We start from the raw sequence: 25436 nt of genomic DNA, 5'->3' as shown, positions 1-25436 counted from the left end.
TAAGATTTCAATAAAATCGCTCCGAGGTGTACACATTCTTACTTTCTAAATTATATATGTGCAAAATATGGTAGCTATAAGTCAAACGATCTGATTTGTGGAGTGCCAACACACGCATTTCTCTTTATTATTAGTATTATCATCTTTATTATAATATATGTAAGTATTTATATATATATTGAGATCCGGTTGCCGAATCGAAGCTTCTGTTATGTCATTTAATTTCAGTCCTATCGTCACATTTTAAGATCTGTATAAAATAAATCAAAATCTATAGGATATCCAAACAAAATATTTTTCAATTGAAAATGAAATCCTAAATGGAGTGTTTATATTTAAAGAATAAAATATTTAAAATTTATATTATTTAATTACGGTCTTGGAAGGATCTTTTATTTTATGACAGAATGTAAATATACTGTATTTGATATACTGTGAAGATTAATATGACGAGTGAAGATGTTTCATTGTTATTTCAAGAGCAGTTTCGTTTAAGTCGTTAAACGTGTACTGGATTTATTTTCAATTGCTAGCATGATTGAAAATCCCTTTCACAAAGATGTACTATGTTAAAGAGCTGTAAATATTTAATTGCTTTCTCGGAAATATTCCAATATTGAACTTTTTTTTTAATCAAAATTCCTTATGTTATCTTTTTTTATTCATTTATGAGATTTCAGTCACGTGAGGTATCTAAATCCTGATCTCTTCTCTGAAATGTAATTTCATCTAATGCAATGTCAAAAAAAAAAAAAAAAAAAAATCTTTTATCCATTTTCTAATCTTTCAGGAATGAAAGAAAATAGTTACATAAAGATTATCAAGCCATTATATAATCCATCTGCGTAATATATTAAAAGAACATAGTACAAAATAATTTTTTTACTCTTCTGACCATAAGGATAATAATGCAATCTTATGAAGATTTACGAAGGCAGAATAATAATTAATTTATATTGAATATTAATTTGAAATAAATACTACGAATAAGAATGAAATATTTTATAATATTAAAAATATGTATTTGTGAAACATTTTTTTTTTTTTTTTTTTTACCGCTTGAAATTTTTATCTATGTAAGTGGTTTCCCATGTTTTACACTTCCCTACCGTTTACACTATTCGTGTGGTCCCTTGAATAATGTAAATGAAGGATAATACTCTATCATCAATTTTATAGTTTTGGTTTAAAAAAATGAAGAACTTAAAAAAAATGTTTATCTGAAATTTAATTTTCAAAACCCTTTCTTAATGTTGTATTTTCGTTTTGTCAGAACTGTAATGCCATTTTCAGATTTGTGGATCCAGTTCTTTTGAGCAGGAAAGAGATTTCTTCCTTTATCTTATAGAAAAAGCTCACTTATACATTGTACCAGGAGAAGAATTATTTTGTGCCCAACCTGGATGGTTTAGGCTTACATTTACTGCTAACCCAGATCATGTCAATGCAGGTAATATTTTACATTTGAAAACGGAAGTTTTATTATATTATAATTTGAATAAATTATAACAAATTATACATCTACTTAGAAATATGTTAGTTGAGCCATTACGGGTGTGGGCAGTCTGCGCTCTAGACAGCGCATATTATGAACCCTTCATTGAATAAACAGATCAATTTGACTCCACATTTGTAACGTAAAATGTGTTATTGATTTATTTTAGATCCTTTTTTTCATTTCAGTAATTTAGAGAAAATATATATAATGTTTTTATTTATTTAATTATTATTAATCATAACTTCATAGCATCCACGTTTTTGCCCAATATTTTTTAAGTAGACGCTCGTTGTTCATAAATATTGTAACAACTAAATAAATGAACCGGAACTTGACCAACTATGTTAACAGAATGTTAATATTATCCTACTATTTTTGATTTATAGAATTTGAATTTTTTAAAACAATTATTTATTTTAAAACCATAAGAATAACATTTTTTTTAATCGGCATGCAAGCGAGCCTAAGTAGCTGCCTAGTCGGGAATCTACCACTGATTTGAGCTTTTTTAGAATTTAAAAAAAACATTTTCATTACGAAATTTTAAGGTTTTAACTATAGTTATGGAAAATTTTTAAGTTAACCCTTTTTAAGGCCGTGGGAAGTATGCTTCGCACCAAATTTATCAATGTTTGTATTAAATTATGTAGATTGGCATAAATTCTGACACTTTTTTTTAGAAAGACAGAAACTTAGATGCTTCAGTTCTTTATCTCACACAAAATGATGTGTCTTGGTTTGTCACTTAATTATTAATTAACCAAATTAATTAATTAATAAAATTAAATTTATCTAATAAGTTAAATGAATCCCTTTTCTTATTCTAATTTCAAGCCTAAAAATATTTTAACATAATATGACTAGAAAAAAAAGGTCCTTTAAAGGGTTAACACATATAATTTTATATGAAACAATTTTTAGAATTATAAAATAACATAACATTAAAAATATGAATGCTAATTTATTAAGTGTATTATTAGAATAATATTTCAAAATTAATTAACACACATATTTTTTATTTTAATAAACAAAACAATATTTGATTTTAATTTCAATAAATTCGATTGCATGCCCTTATTAAGAAATGAAAGTACGAAATTAATTGACGTTCAAAATAATCTTAGGAAAATTTACCGGGCTTGGAATCCCCTAAGCAATTACTTTGATTATTTAATAATCTGTCTCTGCATGTGAAGCAACATCTAATTCAACAAATTTTAAAACATTGGCCATGTCTTTAGATTTCCTGTAATATATTCAATTCCGTTAAATTTCTGTAATCCTATTGCTGTTATTAAAAAAATTTACTTTACACATTTATGATTTTTGAAGAATTTACATTCCCATGTATTGAGTATTTTATTTTTTTTATGCAAATCTCTTTATGGGATTTTTTTCTGAAGTTTTAGTGCCCACTATAGTAAATTTCAAAATGAATTAAAATAAACCGAATACTAAACATCTATTTTGTCATGCAACTTTTAAAAATGACTTTAAAAATAAAGAAGGCATATTTAATTTTTTTTTATTTAATTATAAAAGCTTTGATTTACTTATATTAAATTTTATTTGCTAGACAAATCACATAATGTGGAAAAAATGAAAAATCTTAAAATTCTCTAAAATACCCACAAGACTATATGTTTTAAAATATCAAAGCCATTTTAAAATGAAAGTAGATAAATTAAACACATTTTTCTAATTAATTCCATTAAAAGAAATTCTTCTTAGGTTATAAAAAATGAGATGATGAAAAGTTTTGTTCAAAACTTCCATGTCAAAAAGACTTCCATGTTATTTTTTACTGTTTTTTACACAAGATAAATTTAACATAAGCACATCTCTTCTCTTACCCTTTAGTAAAGAATTCTATTTTTATTCATGATTTTTGTGCAAGTATTTAATTTATCCTGAAAAACAGTTACATTAATATTTAATTGCACTAAAAATATATATATAATGGTTCCAATAATAATATTTATTGAACTTAAATATATGCATCAAATATTAAAAAGTAGTAGAAAGGGAAAATGCAATTGCGCTATTGACGTTAATGAAAATTTTAACAAAAATAATTTATAAATTTTGACATAATGAAGTGAAAAATGATTCACTTTTAAAAGAAATAAATAAATGCATTTCGGTATAATATTTTCTAATATTATTTGTATTTTCTTTTAATATTTGTAAAAAAAAATGTATAAAATTTAAGGAATAATCGACAAATAAATGGTATATGTTACAGAGAATCGTAAATTATTCCATTAGTGATATTTTTATGCATTGCCTCCAGTTGCTTAATTTTTTTTTATTAATTGTAAAATTATTGTTTATAATATTCCTGAAAACAAGAAAGTTTTACATTAAATCTCATCTCTTGATTTTAAATAGTTTTTTTCCCCTTAAATGGAGTACACATGTTCTCTTGATCTGATTTACATATTAGGATATCTAACAACATTTTTTCTTTTCATTATAAGTATTTATTTTTTCCGATATTATGTAATATTATTTTTTTTAGGATTAAAAAGACTTGAAGAAGCAATAAAAAATTATTCCAAGAAAGTGTAGCTCATTTAACTGTAGTCTTAAAATTGGTAATTTTCCACTCTTTATATTTTCTTCTAAAACTTTTGCTCAATTTTGACACAATTATTTATATTTAAATGTTCAATTTCCTATAAATAATGAATGTCTAAAATGTTTATATTTTAAGAACAAATATAAAATATAGCCGAGTAACTTGAGGTATTCAGAAATTATTAATGTTTAATGATGATATAGTTATGATGAAATTTAGAATTGAAACATTCTAACTCTGAGTAACTTCTACCTTCTGACTACTTGAACCTTATTGATGATTATCTCGATTCTCGATTTTGAAAATTTATTTTTATTGTAATTTTATTTTTTTAACATTTTACTTGAAAGAATAAAGATTTTATTGATAATGAAGCAAAAAATAGTTGTTTTCACATAAAAAAATAATAATCGAGTGTTTAACAGAATGATGATTGATGTTAACATAGCAATTATCACTCTCCAAATTACACATATCATTAATTTTTAAAATATTAATGGTTTAATTATTTTAAATTAACCACAAGAATTGTATTAATAATTTAAATTTTAGATAGAATATATAAGCTATATAGTAAAATTCTATCTGAACATTTTAAAATTAAATGTTTCACTTTAGTGGGAATTTTTCTTTTATATTTAAATTTTAAATTTATTAAAAAATATTTCAGAAAATTAATGATTAAACTCTTAATTTTATATATTTGATTCTATGAACTGCAATTGATATCTTTAATTAATTATAGGTTTATGATGCTTTCTTCAAAATCTACAGCAATGGGAGTTTGTCCATATTGTTCAAGAAAATATTTTTTTTTCATCTGTAAAATATAATGAAATAAAGCAAATATATTTCATTGTAATTAAGGAATCAATTTGGAAAGCATATTTGTCAGGAATCTGTAACTGTGTTTATCTTGCCTGAATTAAACATTAAGCTAATATTGTAAATACAATAATAATTATTAAAATTTAAATGCTTTATATTAAAAAAGAATGTAAATGTTTATGACATTTCCTAGTCATTGGATGGCAGAATAGTATCTGCAAGGATATTTATTTAAAGTATTAGGAATAAGAATGAAATAATCTACATACTAATAATTCAAATATTAATATGACATATTAGGAAAAAAAATATTAATCTCAACTAATAATAAAGATAAATATGTGTGTGTCTAAGTACTCTACAAGCCCAATCATTTATCCTGTAGCTACCAAATTTGGCACATACATACCACAAAAATAGGAAATTTGCACCTCGGAACACTTTTTTTAAAAATTTTAGTTAATTAAAAATTTAGCTCAATTTTGGCTTCTGTTTGCTTATATTTGACTTTCTTATCGGCCTTCTGCTTATCTTTGGCCTTCTTTTTTTTCATTAAAAATAATTTTTATATTTTTGCACGCTAATAAAAAATTCATTCTAAATACTTTTTATTATTCATAAAATGTATATATTTTAACATTATATGATTCCAAAAGAAATTTTACCTAAATATGGTTTGTTTATAAATAGTAATGATTTTCAACAATGTAGTTTATAGATTAAAAACAGTAACAGTAAAAATAATTTATATATCACATTTTGCTTTATAACATCATAAATATCAAACATCAATCATATTTCTTCTTAAAAATTCCTCAATTGCTGGAAATATAATATCTGCATGCTTCCAAAACACATAATGAGAGCCTTTCTCAAATGACATCACTTTTAATACAGGATTGTTTTTACCTGAAAGAATGCATTAAAAATTATCAAATTTTATAAAATAGATTATGTTTCATAATAACTGTTTTTATTAAATTCTATAATCTTAAATTAACTTTTTTTAATTAAATTCTATACATTTTATATTAAATTTTTGTTACATAATATCAATCTTATAATAATGAATAGTTATTGAAATAATGAATAGTTATAGTAATGAAATTATTATTAAAAGTCGTAATTTTCAATAATAATTTCACTAAGCAATGGTTGCACTTTGAAAATGTCAAACAGGTGTTAAAAATTTGTTTTTTTTTAACGCAAGGGATCAAATATTTGATAACACATGGGGTTTCTGCAAAGTCTTTGCTTGTAGGATTGTCATTATTTTATTAAATTATCATACAGAACTGAAAAAAGTCAGAGGGGAAGGGATACTTTCTCAAAGCTGTTGAATTATTTAAAAGTGTAAACACTTCCAAAATGATTTTTGATTACTTACTTGCCCTCAGCATTTATCAATCTGAAGGCAAATAAGATTTTTAAGGAATGAAATACAATTAAAAGTTTTTGAAATAACTGTTTAGAAATGCATACAAAAATAATTGAAAATCCTTAATTAAATTTATTATGCATGAAAAAAAAAGGGAAAAAATGCATAGATGAAAATAAGTTATTTCAATGCAAAATGATATGTTACCAAAATATGATGAATGAGAGTGCTACAAGCTATAAAATGCAAAATTCTTGAAATTTCATTGGAATTTTTTTTTTTAGATCTAGTTCTAAACAATGCATGCAATTAGATATTAATATTCAATTAATGGCCAAACATTAAAATGAATGTTTTATATGTGAATGAAATGAATTTCATACATTTATTAAAAATATATAATATCTGATAGACATTTTAATTCTTCTTTCAAAATTAATATTATAGTATTATATATATATATATATATATATATATATATATATATATATGATTTAAAGTACAACATTTAAAATATTATAACAAAGTAATTGTAGTTCCTTCCAAAAATGTTTTCAGTTCTTAGAATATTTACGAGAATGAATTTTAATTAATACTTTAAACCCATAAGATTTTATTTTTGAAATTTTAAAGTAACTGTGGGATGTTTTAGTGGAGAAGGTTGCAAATTGGGATAGTTAAGTTACATCCACACATAAAGAATGAGCGACGACTTTTTTTATATAAAAATAAACATCTTTTAATTTTTAACGCTAACACATCGACAGACAACAGATTTTTGTGAAAGACCGGAAATTTATCTTTTTAATTCGCACAGCTTGCGCGCTTGATCGTAGATAACTGCTTCGTACTTCCGGTGCGCAGTTAGGAAAATAGTTTTTCGAATACAGTCATTTTGATGGAAGCAGGATCGCCACAGTACTCCCCCCTCTAGTAGTGCAGCAGGCACTGAAGTTAGAGGTAACGAGTGTTGAAGCGAACTCGTCGGCCAGATCTGGTCACATAAGGTACTGGAGTAGAATTTGTAGGTGACACAGGACTCGATGGAGACAGTTCAGGTACTGGTTTTGGTGAAGTCGGAACTGCAACTGGTGGTGATATTGCTGGTGCAGAGGACTGGTGAGAGTTCTCGAAGAACGCAGGCTTTAAGCGATCAATGTTGATCGTGGACTGTTTGCCGTTCTTTTCAATTGTGAACATTTTATCAGTTCGTTTGAGTACGAGGTATGGTCCATCGTATGGCGCTTGTAAAGGTTTTTTAACAGCATCGTGGCGCACGAACACATGTGAGCAAGTGTCCAGAGCTGGATGAACGAATACTTTCTTGGTGTCATGAGGTGCACTAGCAACAGGTTTAAGTTGATCCATCAAGGTCCGTAAATTTATTAGGAACTCATGAGGCTCGACGTTAATTGAAGGGGATTCAAAAAATTCTGATGGTAGTTTAAGGGTTGAGCCATAAACTAGTTCGGCCGATGTGCACTGTAGATCTTCTTTTAATGCGGTTCGGAGTCCGAGCAAAACCAAAGGAATTGATTCGGTCCATTTCGTAGATGCATGACATCGGAGGCTTTGTTTAAGAGATCGATGGAATCGCCCGACTATTCCATTGCTTTTTGGGTGGTATGGGGTCGTTCGGATCTTTTGGACACCCAAGAGTTTGCTGAGCAAAGAAAACAAGTTGCTTTGGAATTGTCGTCCTTGATCTGTCGTGATTATTGAAGGCAAACCGAAGCGTGAGATCCAATGAGTTATGAATGCACGCGCAACCGTTTCAGCAGAAATATCAGGAATGGGAATTGCCTCAGGCCATCGTGTGAAACGATCTATGCAGGTAAGTAGGTATCCGCAATTGTTTGAAGGTGGAAGAGGTCCTACGAGATCTAGATGAACATGATCGAATCTGGCTGCAGGTAATTGAAAAGATTTAAGAGGACTATTGGTGTGTCTAGCTATTTTAGATTTTTGGCAATCTAGACATGAACGGGTGAAATTTGAAATGTCCTTTTGCATGGACGGCCAAAAGAATCTCTCTGAAATCAAATGTTTAGTGGCACGGATACCTGGGTGGGAAATATTGTGCAAAGATAGAAAAACTTTCTTTCGGAAAATTTCTGGGACGTAAGGTCTAATTTTGTTTTGCTTGACATCACAGTAAAGTTTAGATGAATTGGGGTCGGTTGAGAGAGGTTTTAAACAAAGTGACAGTTCATTCTTTGCCAAAATAGTCTGAAGTTCTTTATCAGATGCTTGTGCTTCCGCCATGGCAGAAAAGTCTATTTTTGGTAACTGTATTTCATTAATACGAGATAAGGTATCAGCTACAACGTTTTTTGAGCCCGATACGTGCCTGATGTCGGTGCTGAATTGTGCAATGAAATCAAGGTATCTTAGTTGTCTTGGAGAAGAAGAGTCAGATTTTTTGGTGAAAGCAAAAGTAAGAGGTCGATGATCTGTAAATATTATGAAATTTTGACCTTCCAACAAGTGTCGAAAATGTTTGATAGTTGCATATATCGCCAAAAGTTCCCTATCATACGTACTGTATTTACGTTCTGAGGGCGTAAGTTTTCGGGAATAAAATGCTAGAGGTTGTTGAAAATTAGACGTAGTTGTATGGAGGACAGATCCGATGGCTGAGTCTGAAGCATCAACCATGATAGATAATTGCTGGTTAGGTGAATGGAAGTTCAAAGTAGCTGCATTTGCAATATCAGATTTGCATTTTTCGAAAGCTTCTGTAGTGAGGTCAGTCCAAGGAACAAGTCGCTTATCATTCTTTTTAGAGTTTTTTAAAAGTTCGTGTAGGCTAGCTTGAGTCTGAGCGGCATGAGGCAAAAATCGACGGTAAAAATTGAGCATGGCCAAGAAACGCTTTAGCTCAGATATATTTTGAGGTTTGGGAAAATCAGAAATGGCTTGAACTTTTTCCGGTAAAGGTTTCACGCCTTCAGATGTAATTAGACAACCTAGAAACTTTACCGATTGCTTCCCAAGGACGCATTTTGAAGGGTTTAGTTTCAATCCGTGCTGAGATAATCGTTCAAATACTGTTTTTAAATGTTGTTTGTGCTGTTCTACATTATTTGATGCAATCAGTATGTCATCAAAATAAGGAATGCAGAAATCTAAATTTGACAAAACTTGATGTATATAACGTTGAAAGGTTTGTCCCGCGTTTCTTAAACCAAAGGGCATATAAACATATTCAAAAAGACCAAATGGGGTTGTGATTGCTGTTTTTGGAATGTCCGCTGGGTTAATAGGAATTTGATGATAAGCTCGGATCAAATCCAGGGTGGAGAAAATGGTTTTATTGAAAAACATTTGAGTGCAATCTTGAATATGAGGAACTGGGTATCTATCAGGAACGGTAATTGAATTTAAACGACGGTAGTCGCCACACGGTCTCCATTCTCCATTAGACTTTTTCACCATGTGTAGAGGACTTGCCCATGGGCTACTAGAAGGACGGATAATACCTTGAGACATTAAAAATTCAAATTCCTGACGTGCAATTTTTAGCAACTCGGGAGATAAGCGATGAGGTCTCGAAAATACTGGTTGACCAGTTGTTTCAATAAAGTGATGTATTTTAGTTGATACTTTGCTTTTTGTTGGTTGAGATGGATTAGTGAGGTCTTGGAATTGCGATAAAATGTCATAGAATTCTGAATTACCAAGCAAAATGGATATACCAGAAGTTAATGAATCTGTGTTTGTATATTTGCCTTGAGTGGTTAATTTAGTTATGCCATCAATCAAACAACCAGTTTTAACATCAACCAAAAGATTATAGTGTTTTAAAAAATCAACACCTATAATTGGTTGGTTCACATTTGCAATTATGAAAGACCAAGTAAAATTTCGCCGTAAATTTAAGTCTAGCGTAAGGCGTTTTTTACCAAAAGTAGCTATTTTTGTGCCATTAGCAGCTAAGAGGAGTAATTCATTAGAGAAATCAGCTTTAGGAGCATAATTGTTTGGTAAAACAGATACGTCTGCGCCTGTATCCACTAAAAATTTCCATTTACTAACTTTATCGGCCAGCATAATTCTATTAATTTTGCGATCGTGGCCAAGGCCAGTGGACGACCGCCGATTTAGTTTCCCGAATTCTTGAAAGAGCAAGGCAAACTACATTTTTTTGCTTTTGTGCCAAAATTTGTATGATAAAAGCAAATGCCATCAGCAGGTTCTTTATATTTTTTTAAGCGATCACGAGAGCAACTACGACTGTTTTTAAAAGGTCGATTTCTATTTCTGCTTTGAGAGCGTGATTGGCGCATTGTTGTAGTAAGCTCGCCAACTAAAGTCGTCAAATGGGCGACTTGTTTTTCAAGTTGGGCTATTTGATTATTCGAAGATTGAGGAGTAACGGAATTAATGTTTGAATGGCCAGCCAAATCATTTATTTTATCTGCAACTGATGCTAAACCAGCTAAATCTTCATTCAAAGCAGTTAAAATAGTTTGTGTGCTGTTTGGCAGTCTTCCGAGCCAAAGAGATTTTAAGAGTGGCTCGCCAACAGTATCGCCCGCCAATGTTTTCATACGAGCTAATAACTGAGATGGTCGTTGGTCGCCACGTTCTAGGCCTTGTAGCAGCGTACGTATTTTCGAAGCTTCACTTTCAGAATGCAACTCAATTAAACGTTTTTTTAATGTTGGATATTTATCAGTATCAGGAGGTTTCAATATTATATCGCTTACACAATTCAAAATATCAGAATCAACGGCAGAAATAACATGATTAAATTTTGTATCGTCAGCAGTAATTCCCGCCAAGGCGAATTGCGCCTCAAGTTGAACAAACCATAATGCAGGGTTAGCTTTCCAGAAAGGCGGAAGTTTGACGCCAACACGAGAAACTGTTGCGTCGTTGTTGGCGGAATTTGGAGTATCTCCTGGCATGTTTTATTCAAGAAATCAAAGGCACGTTATAAATATAATTTCACAAAACTGCTTTGAAATACGAAAATACAAATAATATACTGATAATCAGAGTAAATAATATGAAAATGCTAATCCAAATTATATAACAGAAGTTCCGATGGAAATTATTTAGGCTGTGAAAATAGAAACAATATTCAACGATACGCTTACCGCCATTAGGAAGAAATGCGCTATGGCGCCATTTAATGCATAAAGAAAACTGGGAAAGTTATCCTTTCACTTTTCGAGTCACCAAATGTGGGATGTTTTAGTGGAGAAGGTTGCAAATTGGGATAGTTAAGTTACATCCACACATAAAGAATGAGCGACGACTTTTTTTATATAAAAATAAACATCTTTTAATTTTTAACGCTAACACATCGACAGACAACAGATTTTTGTGAAAGACCGGAAATTTATCTTTTTAATTCGCACAGCTTGCGCGCTTGATCGTAGATAACTGCTTCGTACTTCCGGTGCGCAGTTAGGAAAATAGTTTTTCGAATACAGTCATTTTGATGGAAGCAGGATCGCCACATAACCATTAAAATTTATATATATATATATATATATATATATATATCAAATGGGTGGAAACTTGCTTCTAAAACAGTCTATCTTGTTTTGAGAGCAAGCTGATTATTACAATCGTTTTTACATTTTGACTCATGATGTTTCGGGGTGGGTTGGGATGGAGCAAGGTGAAAGTCTTCATCTCCCCTCAAGGAGGGAGCTCAATTACTTGAGGAAAAATAAAGTATTTCATAAAAGTTTATAAACAATTCAAATGAAGTTTATAATTGAATATTAATTTTATAAGTTTTTCTAAGTTTGATGGAGAACAAAGGTAGAAAAAATATGTGAAGAGAGTTTTTATTTTAGTTATTTCTGTTATAAATATATTTATTAATATAATTTTTTGAAGTCATAAAATCATAAATGCTCTTGATACTAATCACCTGTGGCAAACAGTTTGTTCACTCGAAATATATTTTCTGACTGTTAAATTATTAACAAAATATACATAATACTTTAATATTGTACCTTTGTTGTTTGATAAGAATGAAAAATACGAATATAATTGAAATTAAAATTTATGTGCAAATGAATCATTCTTTATTATGCCTGTTTTCGAAATAAAACATCGAAATGGCCGTTAAACTTCCTTAACTCTTATAGCAAATTTAGTTTGACGCCTTCGATATTGTGTCGTCCTTCCCTCGATATATATTGCACATATACAAAAATTGCACATTTTGTGCTGTTGTTGTGGTAAATTATTGTCTGTTGTTGTCTGTATATTGATTGATAAAGTTTATTACTGTAAATAACATTTTTTCTAATATACTAAGCTTTTTCTAATATACAAAGCTTTTACAGTCGCTTGTCAGCAGATTGCGATGTCGTTATCAATGTTGACAAACGCATTAACATCATTAACACGGCATCCTTTTTCAATTGTGATTTCGAGCAAAGTCTCTAAAGGTTCACTCAGGATTTCTTCTAATTCTACATTTGCCATGAGCTCTGCATGTCGGAAACAATTCGAAATGGTTAGTGATGAAACGGAATTCTAACTTTTGTGTGCGTCGTTAATCAGACCTAAAATCGAAGCTTTTAACTTTTCGTTCATATCCAATGCTTTCCTCATATCATTTTTTCCCCTTAGTTTAAAGTCACGAATTATCCCTTTATCTCAAGGCTGAATAAGAGCAGTTACATTTGTAGGAAGACAAACAATTTCGATCGCTTTTAAAATTTCATGTTGATTGTGGGCGTTACAGTTATCGACAATGATGGCAACATTTCTTTTCTGACACGAAAACTGAAAATTCAGTTTACTAAAATGTCGTTCTCAAATAGTAGTAGTTATCCATGCCTTTGAATGTTCTTCATATTCAACCGAAGGAGTTTAATATTTTTGAAACAGCATGGTTTTTTGCTTTTGCTTATTACAAGTGATTTCAGTTTCTCATTTCCACTCATATTACCTCCAAAGTCCGGCGTTTCCAGAAGTGTCAGGCGTTGTTTGTTTGCTTTTCCAGAAATTCACTTTCCCTCTTAAATGACAGAGTTTTATATTTTAAAAGAGGCCAGTTTAATCAAGATTAAAAACATTTGATGCATCAAACCTAGATAAAATGTCCTTGTGTAAAACACTGTTATTCCTGACTTAACAGCTGCAGCTTTGAAACATTCCAACTAATCACTGTTGGAGCAGAATGTTCAACTCTGAAACAATCTCTGTGGCATTTAAAAAAAAAAAAAAAAATCACGACAGAAATTCACATATTTTGCTTTCTGGCGTCTTTTAGCCATCGAATTGAAACCGCCGCGATCTCCTCAAACTTCCATTTCTTCATTCTCTTTCTTTTGTCTTCGCAGTCAGCTTCTTCAATGGTTTGCTTCAATGAAAGAATATCATTTAATGTAGTTCTGGGAATATGGTGTTCTTTGGTAAAAGCTATTTTCGAAACATTTGATTTTTGAAAAAGGGTAATTAAGGTTTTTTCCCCCTTTAAAAGTTTAATAAGTTTTTGTTTCCCTGGCATATGTCATAGGTGTTATCGAACCAAAAAATTGTGTGAGAGAAAAATAGCCCTTATAGTGGGGCTTACTCGCTATGAAATGAAGTCATGCTCAGGAGCGATAAAGAAAAACGTTTACATTAGACAGGGTTGCAGCGAGAAGTGCGCTTTAAATGATTAGCTGTGAGAAGCTTGGCACACATGCATTCCAAGAACCCAAATCCCCAAAATGAGTGTTATTTGGAAAAGAATGCTGACTAACAATACATGCTAACAATGCTGAAGTAACAAATCTGATAAAAAATTCCATATAAAAGATTGGTTTTCTTAAAGTGAACAGGCAGGGCTGAAAAGACACACGAGGCATGCAAAATGGGTAAAGGAGGATTATTGTACATCAGATCTTGTCGAGACCAAAGAAAAGATGATTTAAACGGAATGACAACTTATTGAGGTTTTACTGTGTGTGTGAAAAAGCAAATTACATATGATTTTGTGTCGTATAAACTTTGAATTCTTATTTTATATAATTTGTTAAACAATTTAATAAACCTAATAGTTACAAAAAGTCAGACAGAACCATTCTCAATAAATCCCAATCACATGAGTAAATGTTGCAATCAAGCAAAAGATTAACAATTAAACTTAAATCTATTTGAAATTAAAAAAGAATTAAGAGGATTGTATTATTTGTGCTGATGGTAAAATTATCAATTTCAATGAGTTATAATAATTATTTGTAGCATATTTTGCAAAATTGGAAACAATATGCAGGTTTAGTTCAATCACAAACTGGAAGCACTGTCATTTATAGTAAATCAACAGTGAAGAAATGAACAGACAGAGAGTAAAAAGAAAGGAAATAGTTATTTATTCACAAAGGTACCAAAAAAAATCTAATCAATCCTTGGCATTTTCCACCAACAAATACCTCTTTATGTGTTACCAAGGTTAACATTACATCATAAAAAATTCTCAATAGATAGCAGATAATTTGAATTGTTAAAGAGGAGAACAATTCTTAACTTCACGAAGTATCAAAATGTAATAAAAAATATTTCATTAACTGGTTAGTGGTGATTAAATGAATGGCGAAATGATTGATGAATTAATTCAATGCCCTAAGAGGCCAATTCAATATGTCATTTGAAACTAATAAAACATGACATCAAAACTACTCCCTACATTCAAATTCTAGACAATTTCTTAATTCTTTTAAAACTTCACTGAAAAATAATTTTACATTACACTTTTATTTATTTTTTTAAATTGCTGTAAGTTTGTTTTTCTTGCAGGGCAAAATTCTAAAAAGATAAATAACTGATAACAATTTTGATATAAATATGTATAACTTTATATTTATACATAAATAAGTATATAATTTGCACATTTATAAAAATATAAAAATAATAGCATTTTATAAACAAATATTTAGATAGACAAACTGATTTCCTGTACAATTTTTTAAAGCATTTAAGTTAAATTACATCAATTATAAATAGAAAGTTTATACAGAGTTAATGGTACATAAAAAATAATTCAATTCAATTCATATTAAAAATTACATTTGGTTAAATGAAATAAATATTAAATAATGAACATAAAAAATTATAAATAAATGTGTATCTCTTAGATGTATTCAGGCAGTTCACCAGTTCTGCATCTGAGGAACTGGTGAATCATCAAAAATATTATGTTTTTGAAAATATTTCATTATTCATATATTTTTAGGATATATTACATAATAAAATTTTGGAGGATAATTTCAATACTTTCTAAAAATAAAAATATTTAACAAATATTTTTTTATTAAATATTTGTTTTAAATGATAATATTTATGCTAAAACATTTGTGAAATTTTAAAGTTAGTTTGTTACAAAACAGGACACAAACATGTAGCAATGTAAAAGAACATGCACATTTTTATTTTTTGTTTCTAATAATTCATATTCATTTATATTATTACAGAAACAGGAATAGACAAGTTATGATCAAAAAGTATCAAGACTGATGTTCTATCTTCATGGAAGCTAATATTGACTTTAAATAATTGTATCTATGTCAGTAGTTACAAGACCACTTCTGTACAGAATAACATATACTTTATTGTCATGGCAGATACTCTGCTTCAAAATATGCAAAAATATACTTATGCAATGAGATAAAATGTTGAAGAAACTTTTTAAAGAAAATTAAGATCCATGTAAAAGTTTGTGAGTTATTCAAACATTTCTAACATGGCTATAAAAATGTGAATGTGATGGCATCCAAGATGTATAATACTAAGCTATGTGTGAAAATCATCAGATCATTATTTATGAACTATATGAATATTGCAATATTAGCTTCCATTCTGATTTAATCCATTCTGACTGAATATTTAGGGATGAAACCTGCCAACCTCCTATATTTATGCTAAAACAAAGACTGATTTTTCAGCTACACTTGATTTAAAAAATGGAAATAATTTGAACAGAGTTTAATGAGGGTTTATGTCAATAATTCATGGATACTGATCATTCATGAAGATTAAGTGCAGTTTTCAATTCAACTTTTTCAGACACATTAAATGTTTATAAAACACAATACATATATTTTTTTGAAAACTCTATGACACAAGATCAATATTTGTAAAACATCTTCATTCATCATGACTTCATCGTATTATAGTTTTAAAGTTAGGATACCTGTCCCAATAATTAAAAAAAAAAATTACCTTCATTTTTTAAGTTACCATCTTTATCATAGGAATAAATTTCTGCATTTGAAACTCCAAGAAGATGAGCTAATTCATAAGCACATTTGTCTCCTATAAGCTTGTCATCTTTACTGAAAGCATATAATATTGGAAATTTTTTCTGGGATAAATGAAGGAACCTTTCTTTAGCCTACAAAATAACCAATCATTAGAGGAATAATCATAAAAAAAAAAGGATTCATATGTTCAAATTTTTTTTTACTTAAGTAAAATTATATTCCAAGCAATTGTTGAAAAAAAAACCCATAAAAATAAAGTAGTCTCACTGCTGTTTATTAATTTTTTTAGTTTTAATTCTTAGAATCTATTAATTTTTATCTAAAATATTATCACATCAATGGATATTAATATCAAAATTTCACTATAAAGCTGTTGTGAAGTAATAAAATCTAACTTATTAATAAGAAGTTTTAGAATTTGCTATACAGCGGATATTCTCAACTATTTCCTTACAGAAAGTGCAAATATTACTACCAAAATTTTTTCTTCCGTTGTAAACTATTGTAAATTTTTATGTCGATTTTTTTTTTTTTTTGATGAAACAAAAAAGTTTTTTTTTAAATATATAATACACCAAAAATAATAAAACTGCACACTCTTTATGGAATCTTAATTAGAATATTATTTCTCTTAACAAATGTATTATTTGATCAACATTTTAACACATTGAGAAATTTCATTTAATTTTTTGACATAGGCAAATATATAATATATTATTAATTCATAATGTCAAAGTATTTATTGTTTTTTAAATACATGTTAAATGGTATTAATTAACAGTAGTAAGTAATTTAACAAAATATTTTTATTAAAATAAAATATTCATGAAATGATGTGGCTCCACTATACATAAAATTAATAAATACATGAGCAATAATTTAAATAAAATTTATTAATTTAAGAAATAAAGAAACTGTTACCCCTGGTACATTTGTGTACACCATAGTTGTTGCAGACAACAAAGGATCCAAAAAATTATCTGTTCTAACTGGCACTTTTGCAAGTTTTAATAAAATAGGCCCCAAATATGGTAATATCTTCATAAATACTGAAACTTCACTAGCTTCAACTAATGTGCGCATAAATTTTATATGCTTTACAGCTCTGAAAATTAAATTATATATAAAAAAAAATTACAAAGAAAAATAATGTAAATTATATAAAGAGATTGGCATAAATAGCACTTAGTAATCATTAAAAAAACTCTCAAACAGAGATGAAATGTAATTTCAAGTATGGCAATTAGCTACTTCACAAGATATAACAGTAAGTTTTTTACACGTTATCTAAAATATTAGGTTTAAATTTAAGTCATTTCTTATTTATTATTGTTCTCTTATTTAGTTTTGGCAATTTTCAGTATCACAAATTTATGTCTATTTTTAATAACTTTTCATTTCAGTTTTGTTTTTATTTTTTCCCCTTAAGCTACTTCTCATACATAAATTGCTGTTACCTTGAATACATTTTAGTTGAATATATAGCACCAAAGTTCAATTATTGGTAACTTCATCTGGCTAGATGTGAATACTATTTTAAAACCTCACAATAGCTAAATTAGAAATAGAACTAGGACTATGTATATTATTGTCAAGATTGTGTTATAAAGTTATTCCTAAATTGGACAATGTTTAAAGAAATAAAATTTTAGAAGCTCTTGCAAATTTAGAAATCTGCTTTATTTTTGCTTAGTATTGCTATGAGAAATTACTGGAACAATTATAGATAAATTTTAAAGTCATCAGCAATAAAAAATAATTAAATAGAAGGTAAATTATCTTTATGAGATTGAAGGCTACAAATATTATCACAATTTAAGCAAGCAATAAATTTTAGCACATATAAATATTAAATTGATCAAATATTTGGCAAATATTGCAGCATTCAAAATTGATTCATCACAATGCTATTTAAATACCCATGATGAAATTTATTTCTTCTAACTATGCTACTGTATTTTTTAAATGCTCTGCAAAGAAAAAAAAATGTGTTTGCAGATGAAACTTGAATTATAAAATGTTTATAATTTTCAACATCTTATATAACTCACCTCATGTCATAAGAATAGGTTCCAGGATTCAACATTATTAAAGATTTAATTGGAAGATTATTATCTAGACAAAGATGCAACCCAGGATATACACCACTACTGTGTACAGCTAAAACATCTATTCTACAAGAAAGATTTTTAAATATATAATAAAACAATTCGTCAAAGAGAAAAACAAATTAATAATGATGAAAGCTCAAACCTTTGAATATATTACTTTCCTTAAGTTTGTTAAGAGGAAACTTCTTTATATTTATTATTATTAATTTTCAACTTGAATAGAAATTTTATGATTATTCACAGAAAGGTTATGGGTTGATCTGTTAAATTTTGAAGATCATAGTCTATTAAGATTAAATCCCAGAATTTTGAATGCAGGTAAAATAACGATGGCAGTATCTAATGAAGTTAATTAAGCTTCCACTTCACCCTAGTATGTGATTATTGAGTTTAAAATGGAAATTTTAAAAAACACATATGCAGCAGATATTTAATGAAACCAGAAGTAATAGCTCAATGACATTTGTTATATAGCAGATCCAAAAAGAACAATTACCCACTTGGAATTATTATCCATTTATTATGTGCACGCAACATTTGTGTATTTTAAGATACTTTTGATTGCAATATAAAGTTTCTCGCATATTAATCAGCTTATATTTCAAGATACACATATTTTACCTTACTTTAAAAGAATCAAAAGTATTTTTTTAAACTTATGCTTGAATTTGGAAGCATTACACAATCAACAACTACTATAGTTGAGACATATATGTGCTAAAGTAAGAGAATTTTATAAAACAAAGTTTTGTTGATGCTGTGGTGAAAGCTTATAAGCCAGTTAACAGCTACACTACCCGAGCAATTGCTTTTGTATTGTGGTCATGTTACTGGGCTGCGAACCACAAGGTCCCAGGTCCAAGGTCCCTCGCTCATCACAATCTTTCACGTTAGTGACCACGGACGATGATCCCTCAACCTTCATATAGCTGTTGTGGCGCCATCTACCCACAGTAAAAAAAAGTCATCAGATTCACTTGAAGCAGCAAACCAAAATCATCAGACTCACTTGACGCAGCAACAGCAACCACTCACCCACACAACGCTCACCATAACGCTTGGCACTACTGGTACAGGCGCATTAGAATCAACAGGTAATACATCACCACTCAACAGCCATAACATTCAACTCACTGGAGGGAGAGTCTGTAGTGAAAGCTTATAAGCCAGTTAACAGCTAAGCTACCCGAGCAATTGCTTTTAATTGTGGTCATGTTACTGGGCTGTGAACCACAAGGTCCCAGGTTCTATCCTTGCTCATCACAATCTTCCACAGTGCTTTCATTGATATATATATATGTAATGATATTTTAAACTCTAATTTCAATTCTAATTAATTCAACTGAAGCTTTGTAAAAATGATTGTGTCAGCGGTTCCCACATGCCAAGTGAAGGTATAGAGAATTGCTGATGTAAACAGTTTCTTCTAAAGGATCCCTCTGTTTCTCTTGTCAAGGTCGACACGTGTGAGAAATTCCAATCAATAACCACACATGTCAGAAATATATAAGACCAGGTATAAGATGTTCATTAGTTTTTTCTTCTTTCTGCTCTGTGTCGTTGTGTGTTTATTTGTCGCTCCTGCTTGTACATAATATGTATCTCTCCTGGATAAAATAAAACGATGTCAAAAAATCGAAAGTCTCTTCAATGTCTTCAAAACTGCCTTCTGTTTAGAAAATTATATGCTTACATATATATGTATATCAACTCAATACTAATTTTCAATAAACAAGCTCACCACTACAACAATTTACAGTTCATTCACTCAAACATTTAAGTATTTAAAAAGATAACACGGAAATTCAATCATGTAACATAAAATAAAAGGGAAAAAATTTTGTTAAAAAAAATTTATTTGATTTTATCTATCTATCTATCTATCTATATATATATATATATATATACAGCTTCCAAATTTGTAAAATTTAAATAATACATTTTACCTATTGGAAAGTTAATAGTAAATAATAATACTTTTATAAAAAATAATCTAAATGCAAAATTTTAATTTGATATATTAAAAAATAATTAACTATAAATTAACTAATAACTATAAAAATTTAATTAGAATTAAAAATTGTAACCAGAAAATTAAAAGTAAATTTTCATATATAAAAATATTGATAATATAGAAACCAGTTATTATTATCAATAAATTTATATTAGCATATTCTTCGATTCAGCCAATTAAATTTTTAAACAGCCAATTTCTTAATAAATATAGATTGGAAAAAAAATTACATACTTTTAAGTAGAACTACATACTCTATACTTTTAATAACAATATAACATATTAAATAAGGAAGACATTTTAAAAATTTGGTATTAATAATGAAAGATCCAAAACTCATGAAATATAGCATCCAAACCAAATTGGCATTGCAATCCTCTGAGCAGGCTTCTAACTCGCAAAAAGAAAACAAGCATTTGTTTATACTGTTTATAAAAAGTTTACAAGAAGAAAATTATATTTCTTTAGGAAATTTCAACAACATTTTTGCAAACTAAATTATCACTAAAATATCACTAATCCTCCCATCAATTAATAAGTACATAAAATTTAAATTATACATTTTGTCTATTTGGAAGTTGACAATAAATAATAATACTTTTATCAAAAATAATCTGAGTGCAAAGTTTTGAGTTGATTTAATATTATAAATTCATTTAGAATTAAAAATTATTAGCAGAACATTAAATTTTCAGATATAAAAATATTGGGTACTTTTCCATTATACCAGCTCAAATCTCACCAAGCAGACTTTTTGGCAAGAGCACACAATCGCTGGAACAAATCACACCAAGCAAAAAGTTACCAGCAGCGAAATTCCGTTTGGTGTTGGTTGCATCATTATTGGTGACTTTATCACCTGCGGCGGTATAATGGAAAAGTAACAAATATTGATAATAAAGAAAACATTCATTATTATCAATTAATTTATATTGGCATATTCTTTGATACAATCAACTAAATTTTTAAACAGCCACTTACCGTGAAACAGAAATAGCAGCTAAAAAATCTTTAGTAAGCTGTGCTTTTTCCTCATCAGAAAACCTAAATACTCCAGGTTTATAAACTGAAAAATCTACAAATGAAAAAATATTAACTTGTAATTCTTGATAGCAAGTGTATAATTTATATAAATTGATAAATCATAAAATATAGAGAATAATAACCAGAATATTGGATTGACAAATAACATATGCATTTTGATTCAAACCTTCATTGCGACTTATTAAGTGCATTACTTACAATTTCAGAAAACATCTTACTGAACTCCTAATATTTTTTTGTAGGCTTTGCATTTCAATATAAAAAAATATTTGGAGAATGTCTTAATATTAATCTCATGTATTTTCCATCATTAGACTAAATTTTCTTCAGGCAACTCTTACTTCCTAAGCAGTTCTGCAGAAATTTTGTAATAAAGAATAAAAATGAGATCATTATGAATTTCATCTTAATAATCAACCAAAATTAAAATATTTCCAAAAATTGCTAATAAATTAATAAGTATTTCTATTCATTGTTTTTTAATGTACAAATTCAGTAATTGCTAAAATTCCAATTTAATTCACACTTATTCTATTTGATTTGTTTAGAATTTTAATATAAACAACCATTTTATAGCTGATTAAACCTATGTGGAGCATGGGTTTAATCAGCTATATATATGATACTGCATAGAAATTTAAAATTTTAATAAATATTTTACAAATAATCTATAATTATCTATATTAACCAAAATTTTATACATTTTAGACAAATTTTATATTAAAAGTAGACATTGTTATTTCAAAATTAAGTGCTAATAAAATAAATGATACAATTTAATATTAGTAACATTACTTATTTAAATAAAAATTGAATTTACAAAGAGAAACAATCAAAATAAGTTCACAAAAAACTTCTGTATATTATAAACAACATTCTTTTTTTTACAATCATTAAAAATATTCCTAGAGGCAAAAGCATACAACAGTTAATATTCTAACCGAAATAACATGAGCAATCATTTATGATAATTTTAACGCCTTCAATTCCTTATATCAAATTAAAAGATTTCTTTTTTCTTCTGATGTGAAATAAGAAATTGCCTAGTTTCAGCTTATGCATAGTTATATCTTATAAGTATAGCATAATAGAAATTGTAATAGTAGAGCAAACTATTGAATAATTATTAATATTTTAATTTAATTAGTTTAGAATTTTAAAGAAATCAGAGGAAAAACTTAAATATAAGGATTTTTAATTATATAAATGACAGTTTGCTCTTAATGAATAAAATATTTATATAAACTTTAGATATGATGGTTTAAATATATTCAAGTAGTCACTGAGATTGGTCAAAAAATTTATTAAAAATTACAAGTTAGATATCAAAACTTATCAGTTTAACACTAGTGGAAGTAGTCTCCCAGAAACTTTCTTGTATATTCTCTAACTGTTGGAAATTGGACATTTCATGACAGCTCAGATTTTTATTTTTAGAATCCTGCATGGGAGTTTTATATTTAGTAGTATAGTAAATAAAACAAAATATTATTAAAATCATTGCCCCTTTAAATTATGCAGTTTGTACTTATGCATGCAAAAATACAAACTGATGGATGGTCAATTCCTTGAAGAATTCAATTTAAAATTTGATATGAGTCAACAGTTTGGATGTTAAATCTGTTCACTGAATTTTATACATTTAACTTATTATGTTTTTTTAGTTATTATGTTCAGTAATACTCAGAGAACAGCCTTCATGTAATTGGATTTTATTTAAATTTGTATAGGGATCTATAAATTTCATGCAAAGACCATATATGAATTTTGAGCTATCTAGTTCAAAGTGTTTTTGGTTTAAACTTGAGAGAAATCTGAAAAGTTGTGATTTATCAAATTTGCAATCACTAATTTTTTGATAAATACATTTTCTCTTTATATACTTGGCAAAACAAAACAAAAAAAAACAATTCGGATATAATTGTCAATGCAATTCAATTATGTATAATTTTCCCTTACTGATTAGCACTTACATAAAAAGTCAAATTTTTCCCTTCATTGTTTTTTCTCATATGTTTCCCTCTCTTTCTACCAAAATTTTTTTAACAATTTAGATTAAAAAAGAACTTATTTTATACATCAAATAGTATTATATATTTGCTAATAAAAGAAAACCTTTGAATTTAGGTTTGAAATAATATTCATATTTAGGACCTAGGTATTATTATTACTTTCTTTGCATTCATAAATTCGATATAACTACTCAATTGGTTATTTTTCAAGCCCTGTTGCAGAATATCAGTCCCCCTCAAACACGAAAGATAATCCTATTCTACTAGCTTAGCTTTAAGTTATTAATGTTAATTTTTTTATATATACATTGCAATAAATATATATGATGTCATACTCCATGACAACAAATAATTTGTGCTTTTCTATTTTTTAGAAAAGTGTTATTTCCCTTTAAAACTTCCTGGTAATGTCAGATACCTTAGATAAATTGCATCTTTTAAATGTGTACATATGGAAACATAATAAGAAAACTAATTTAATTATAGTTTTTTTTTAAAAAAAACTTTACTTATTAAAAACTTACAATATATCAATAAGATGTAAAATTACAAAAAGAAGGTTTTCAGTTAAATAATAGAGTAGAGTAATTTGCAAATTAAAATAAATTATCTCAGAAAATAATCATTGCTGTTATTATTTATTTAAAATTAATATGTTACATTTCACTTAAAATATATAACATGAAAATATATTATATTTCACTTAAAATATTATTAAAAAAATTTAAAATATGATTATGAAAAATGAGAAACCAATCAATTTAATTTATTGTAAAAAGTTATATATTTTGTTGCATTATTTTTCCACAATTTTATAATTACAACATGTATTCTGATTAACAAATTCATATTCAAAATAAACAATATGTGAAATAAGAATTAGAAATTTACGAAGCGTTTACAAATAATTTTTTCTTCAAATTTATGTATAGGGGATTTGAAAAGGAATTTAAAGGAATTCTACTTTCCTGGGAAATTTGGAATAATAACTCTCGCTTTCTGTTCAAAATAGTTTGATAATCCAATAAAATCTTTGTAAGATCCAGGAGCCCCATGTATCGCTAATATAGTTGGCAAAGATTTTCTTGCTTTTAAAACAGAATTTCCATTATCAAAGTATGTTATTTTAAATTGTAAGTCACCATGTGGCACATTTCTAAACTTTCTTTCTTCACGCCATTTTTGATACAAATTTCCACAAGTTTTAATACAAATTTCGTGCTCTTTGAAATATGGTTTTCCAGAGGAAAAACGAGGAAATACTGCAAACGGGGGATACAATCGGATCTGAATGTTTATAGAGTGTAAATATGCCATTAAGAATACGTTTTATACAACAAAAATAATTAATATATTACATTATTTTGCGACGAAAGACATAAAATTATCAATGTTGTCATTTAAAATTGACGCTAGAATTAGTTTCTTTAAACTGATTGATTGAAAAAGTTTTATCACTTTTTTTTATTTATACTTTTATCACTTTTTTTATCACCTTCTTAAATTTAAAATTGGATTCTGAACTTTGTACCATAAATGTCCCAAAATGCAAGTCATAGTATCCTAGTAATACGCCTGTGATAAACAGCACTATCAATTAATCAGTTATTGATGAATATTACCTAGCTACTACATAAAGATACAATAATAAGCCGCAATCGCCAGGCGACAATTTATATACAGCGACATCTAGTGCTGAAAACAGACCTAAAAGACTGCGCAATAACTTGCTTAATGATGTGAAATGTCA

At 28.1% G+C, this 25436-nt stretch overlaps 2 protein-coding genes across 5 annotated transcripts in view; one reads left to right on the top strand and one right to left on the bottom strand.

The window, feature by feature from the left end:
* The window catches only part of LOC129976425 (1-aminocyclopropane-1-carboxylate synthase-like protein 1), a 49440-nt gene extending 44410 nt beyond the window's left edge, over positions 1-5030 (top strand). For 2 of the 4 annotated variants that reach the window (XM_056089998.1, XM_056089990.1), the window contains 3 exons: positions 1294-1450; positions 4020-4095; positions 4825-5030. In XM_056089998.1, coding sequence (XP_055945973.1) covers positions 1294-1450; positions 4020-4069 — 207 coding nt within the window. In that variant the 3' untranslated portion in view covers positions 4070-4095; positions 4825-5030. Of the gene's footprint in view, positions 1-1293; positions 1451-4019; positions 4096-4824 lie in introns of those variants that run through there. The other 2 variants (XM_056090007.1, XM_056090015.1) reach the window with 2 other exon arrangements.
* A 576-nt stretch (positions 5031-5606) lies between these two features.
* LOC129965421 (uncharacterized) lies at positions 5607-25129 on the bottom strand. The gene is made up of 6 exons (XM_056079278.1): positions 24657-25129; positions 21612-21707; positions 18557-18679; positions 17427-17610; positions 16465-16636; positions 5607-5816 (listed from the first exon to the last, which is right to left on the bottom strand). Exons 1-6 carry the CDS (start codon positions 25001-25003, stop codon positions 5689-5691), a joined length of 1050 nt encoding a protein of 349 aa, XP_055935253.1. The 5' UTR covers positions 25004-25129; the 3' UTR covers positions 5607-5688.
* Positions 25130-25436: the final 307 nt, after the last annotated feature.

Source organism: Argiope bruennichi, chromosome 1, assembly GCF_947563725.1.
Source record: "Argiope bruennichi chromosome 1, qqArgBrue1.1, whole genome shotgun sequence".
NCBI classification, from domain to species: domain Eukaryota; kingdom Metazoa; phylum Arthropoda; class Arachnida; order Araneae; family Araneidae; genus Argiope; species Argiope bruennichi.
Note: the sequence above shows the minus strand (reverse complement) of the source record. Positions and strands in the feature narration are given on the sequence as shown.

Excerpts from the sequence above, each read along its gene's own strand:
- LOC129965421 (XM_056079278.1), bottom strand. The coding sequence starts at position 25,003 with ATGGCATATTTACACTCTATAAACATTCAGATCCGATTGTATCCCCCG. Across the intron at positions 17,611-18,556 it reads ACCTATTCTTATGACATGAG|AGCTGTAAAGCATATAAAAT; the intron begins GTGAGTTATATA and ends TTTAATTTTCAG. Across the intron at positions 16,637-17,426 it reads TGTACACAAATGTACCAGGG|GCTAAAGAAAGGTTCCTTCA; the intron begins GTAACAGTTTCT and ends GTTATTTTGTAG.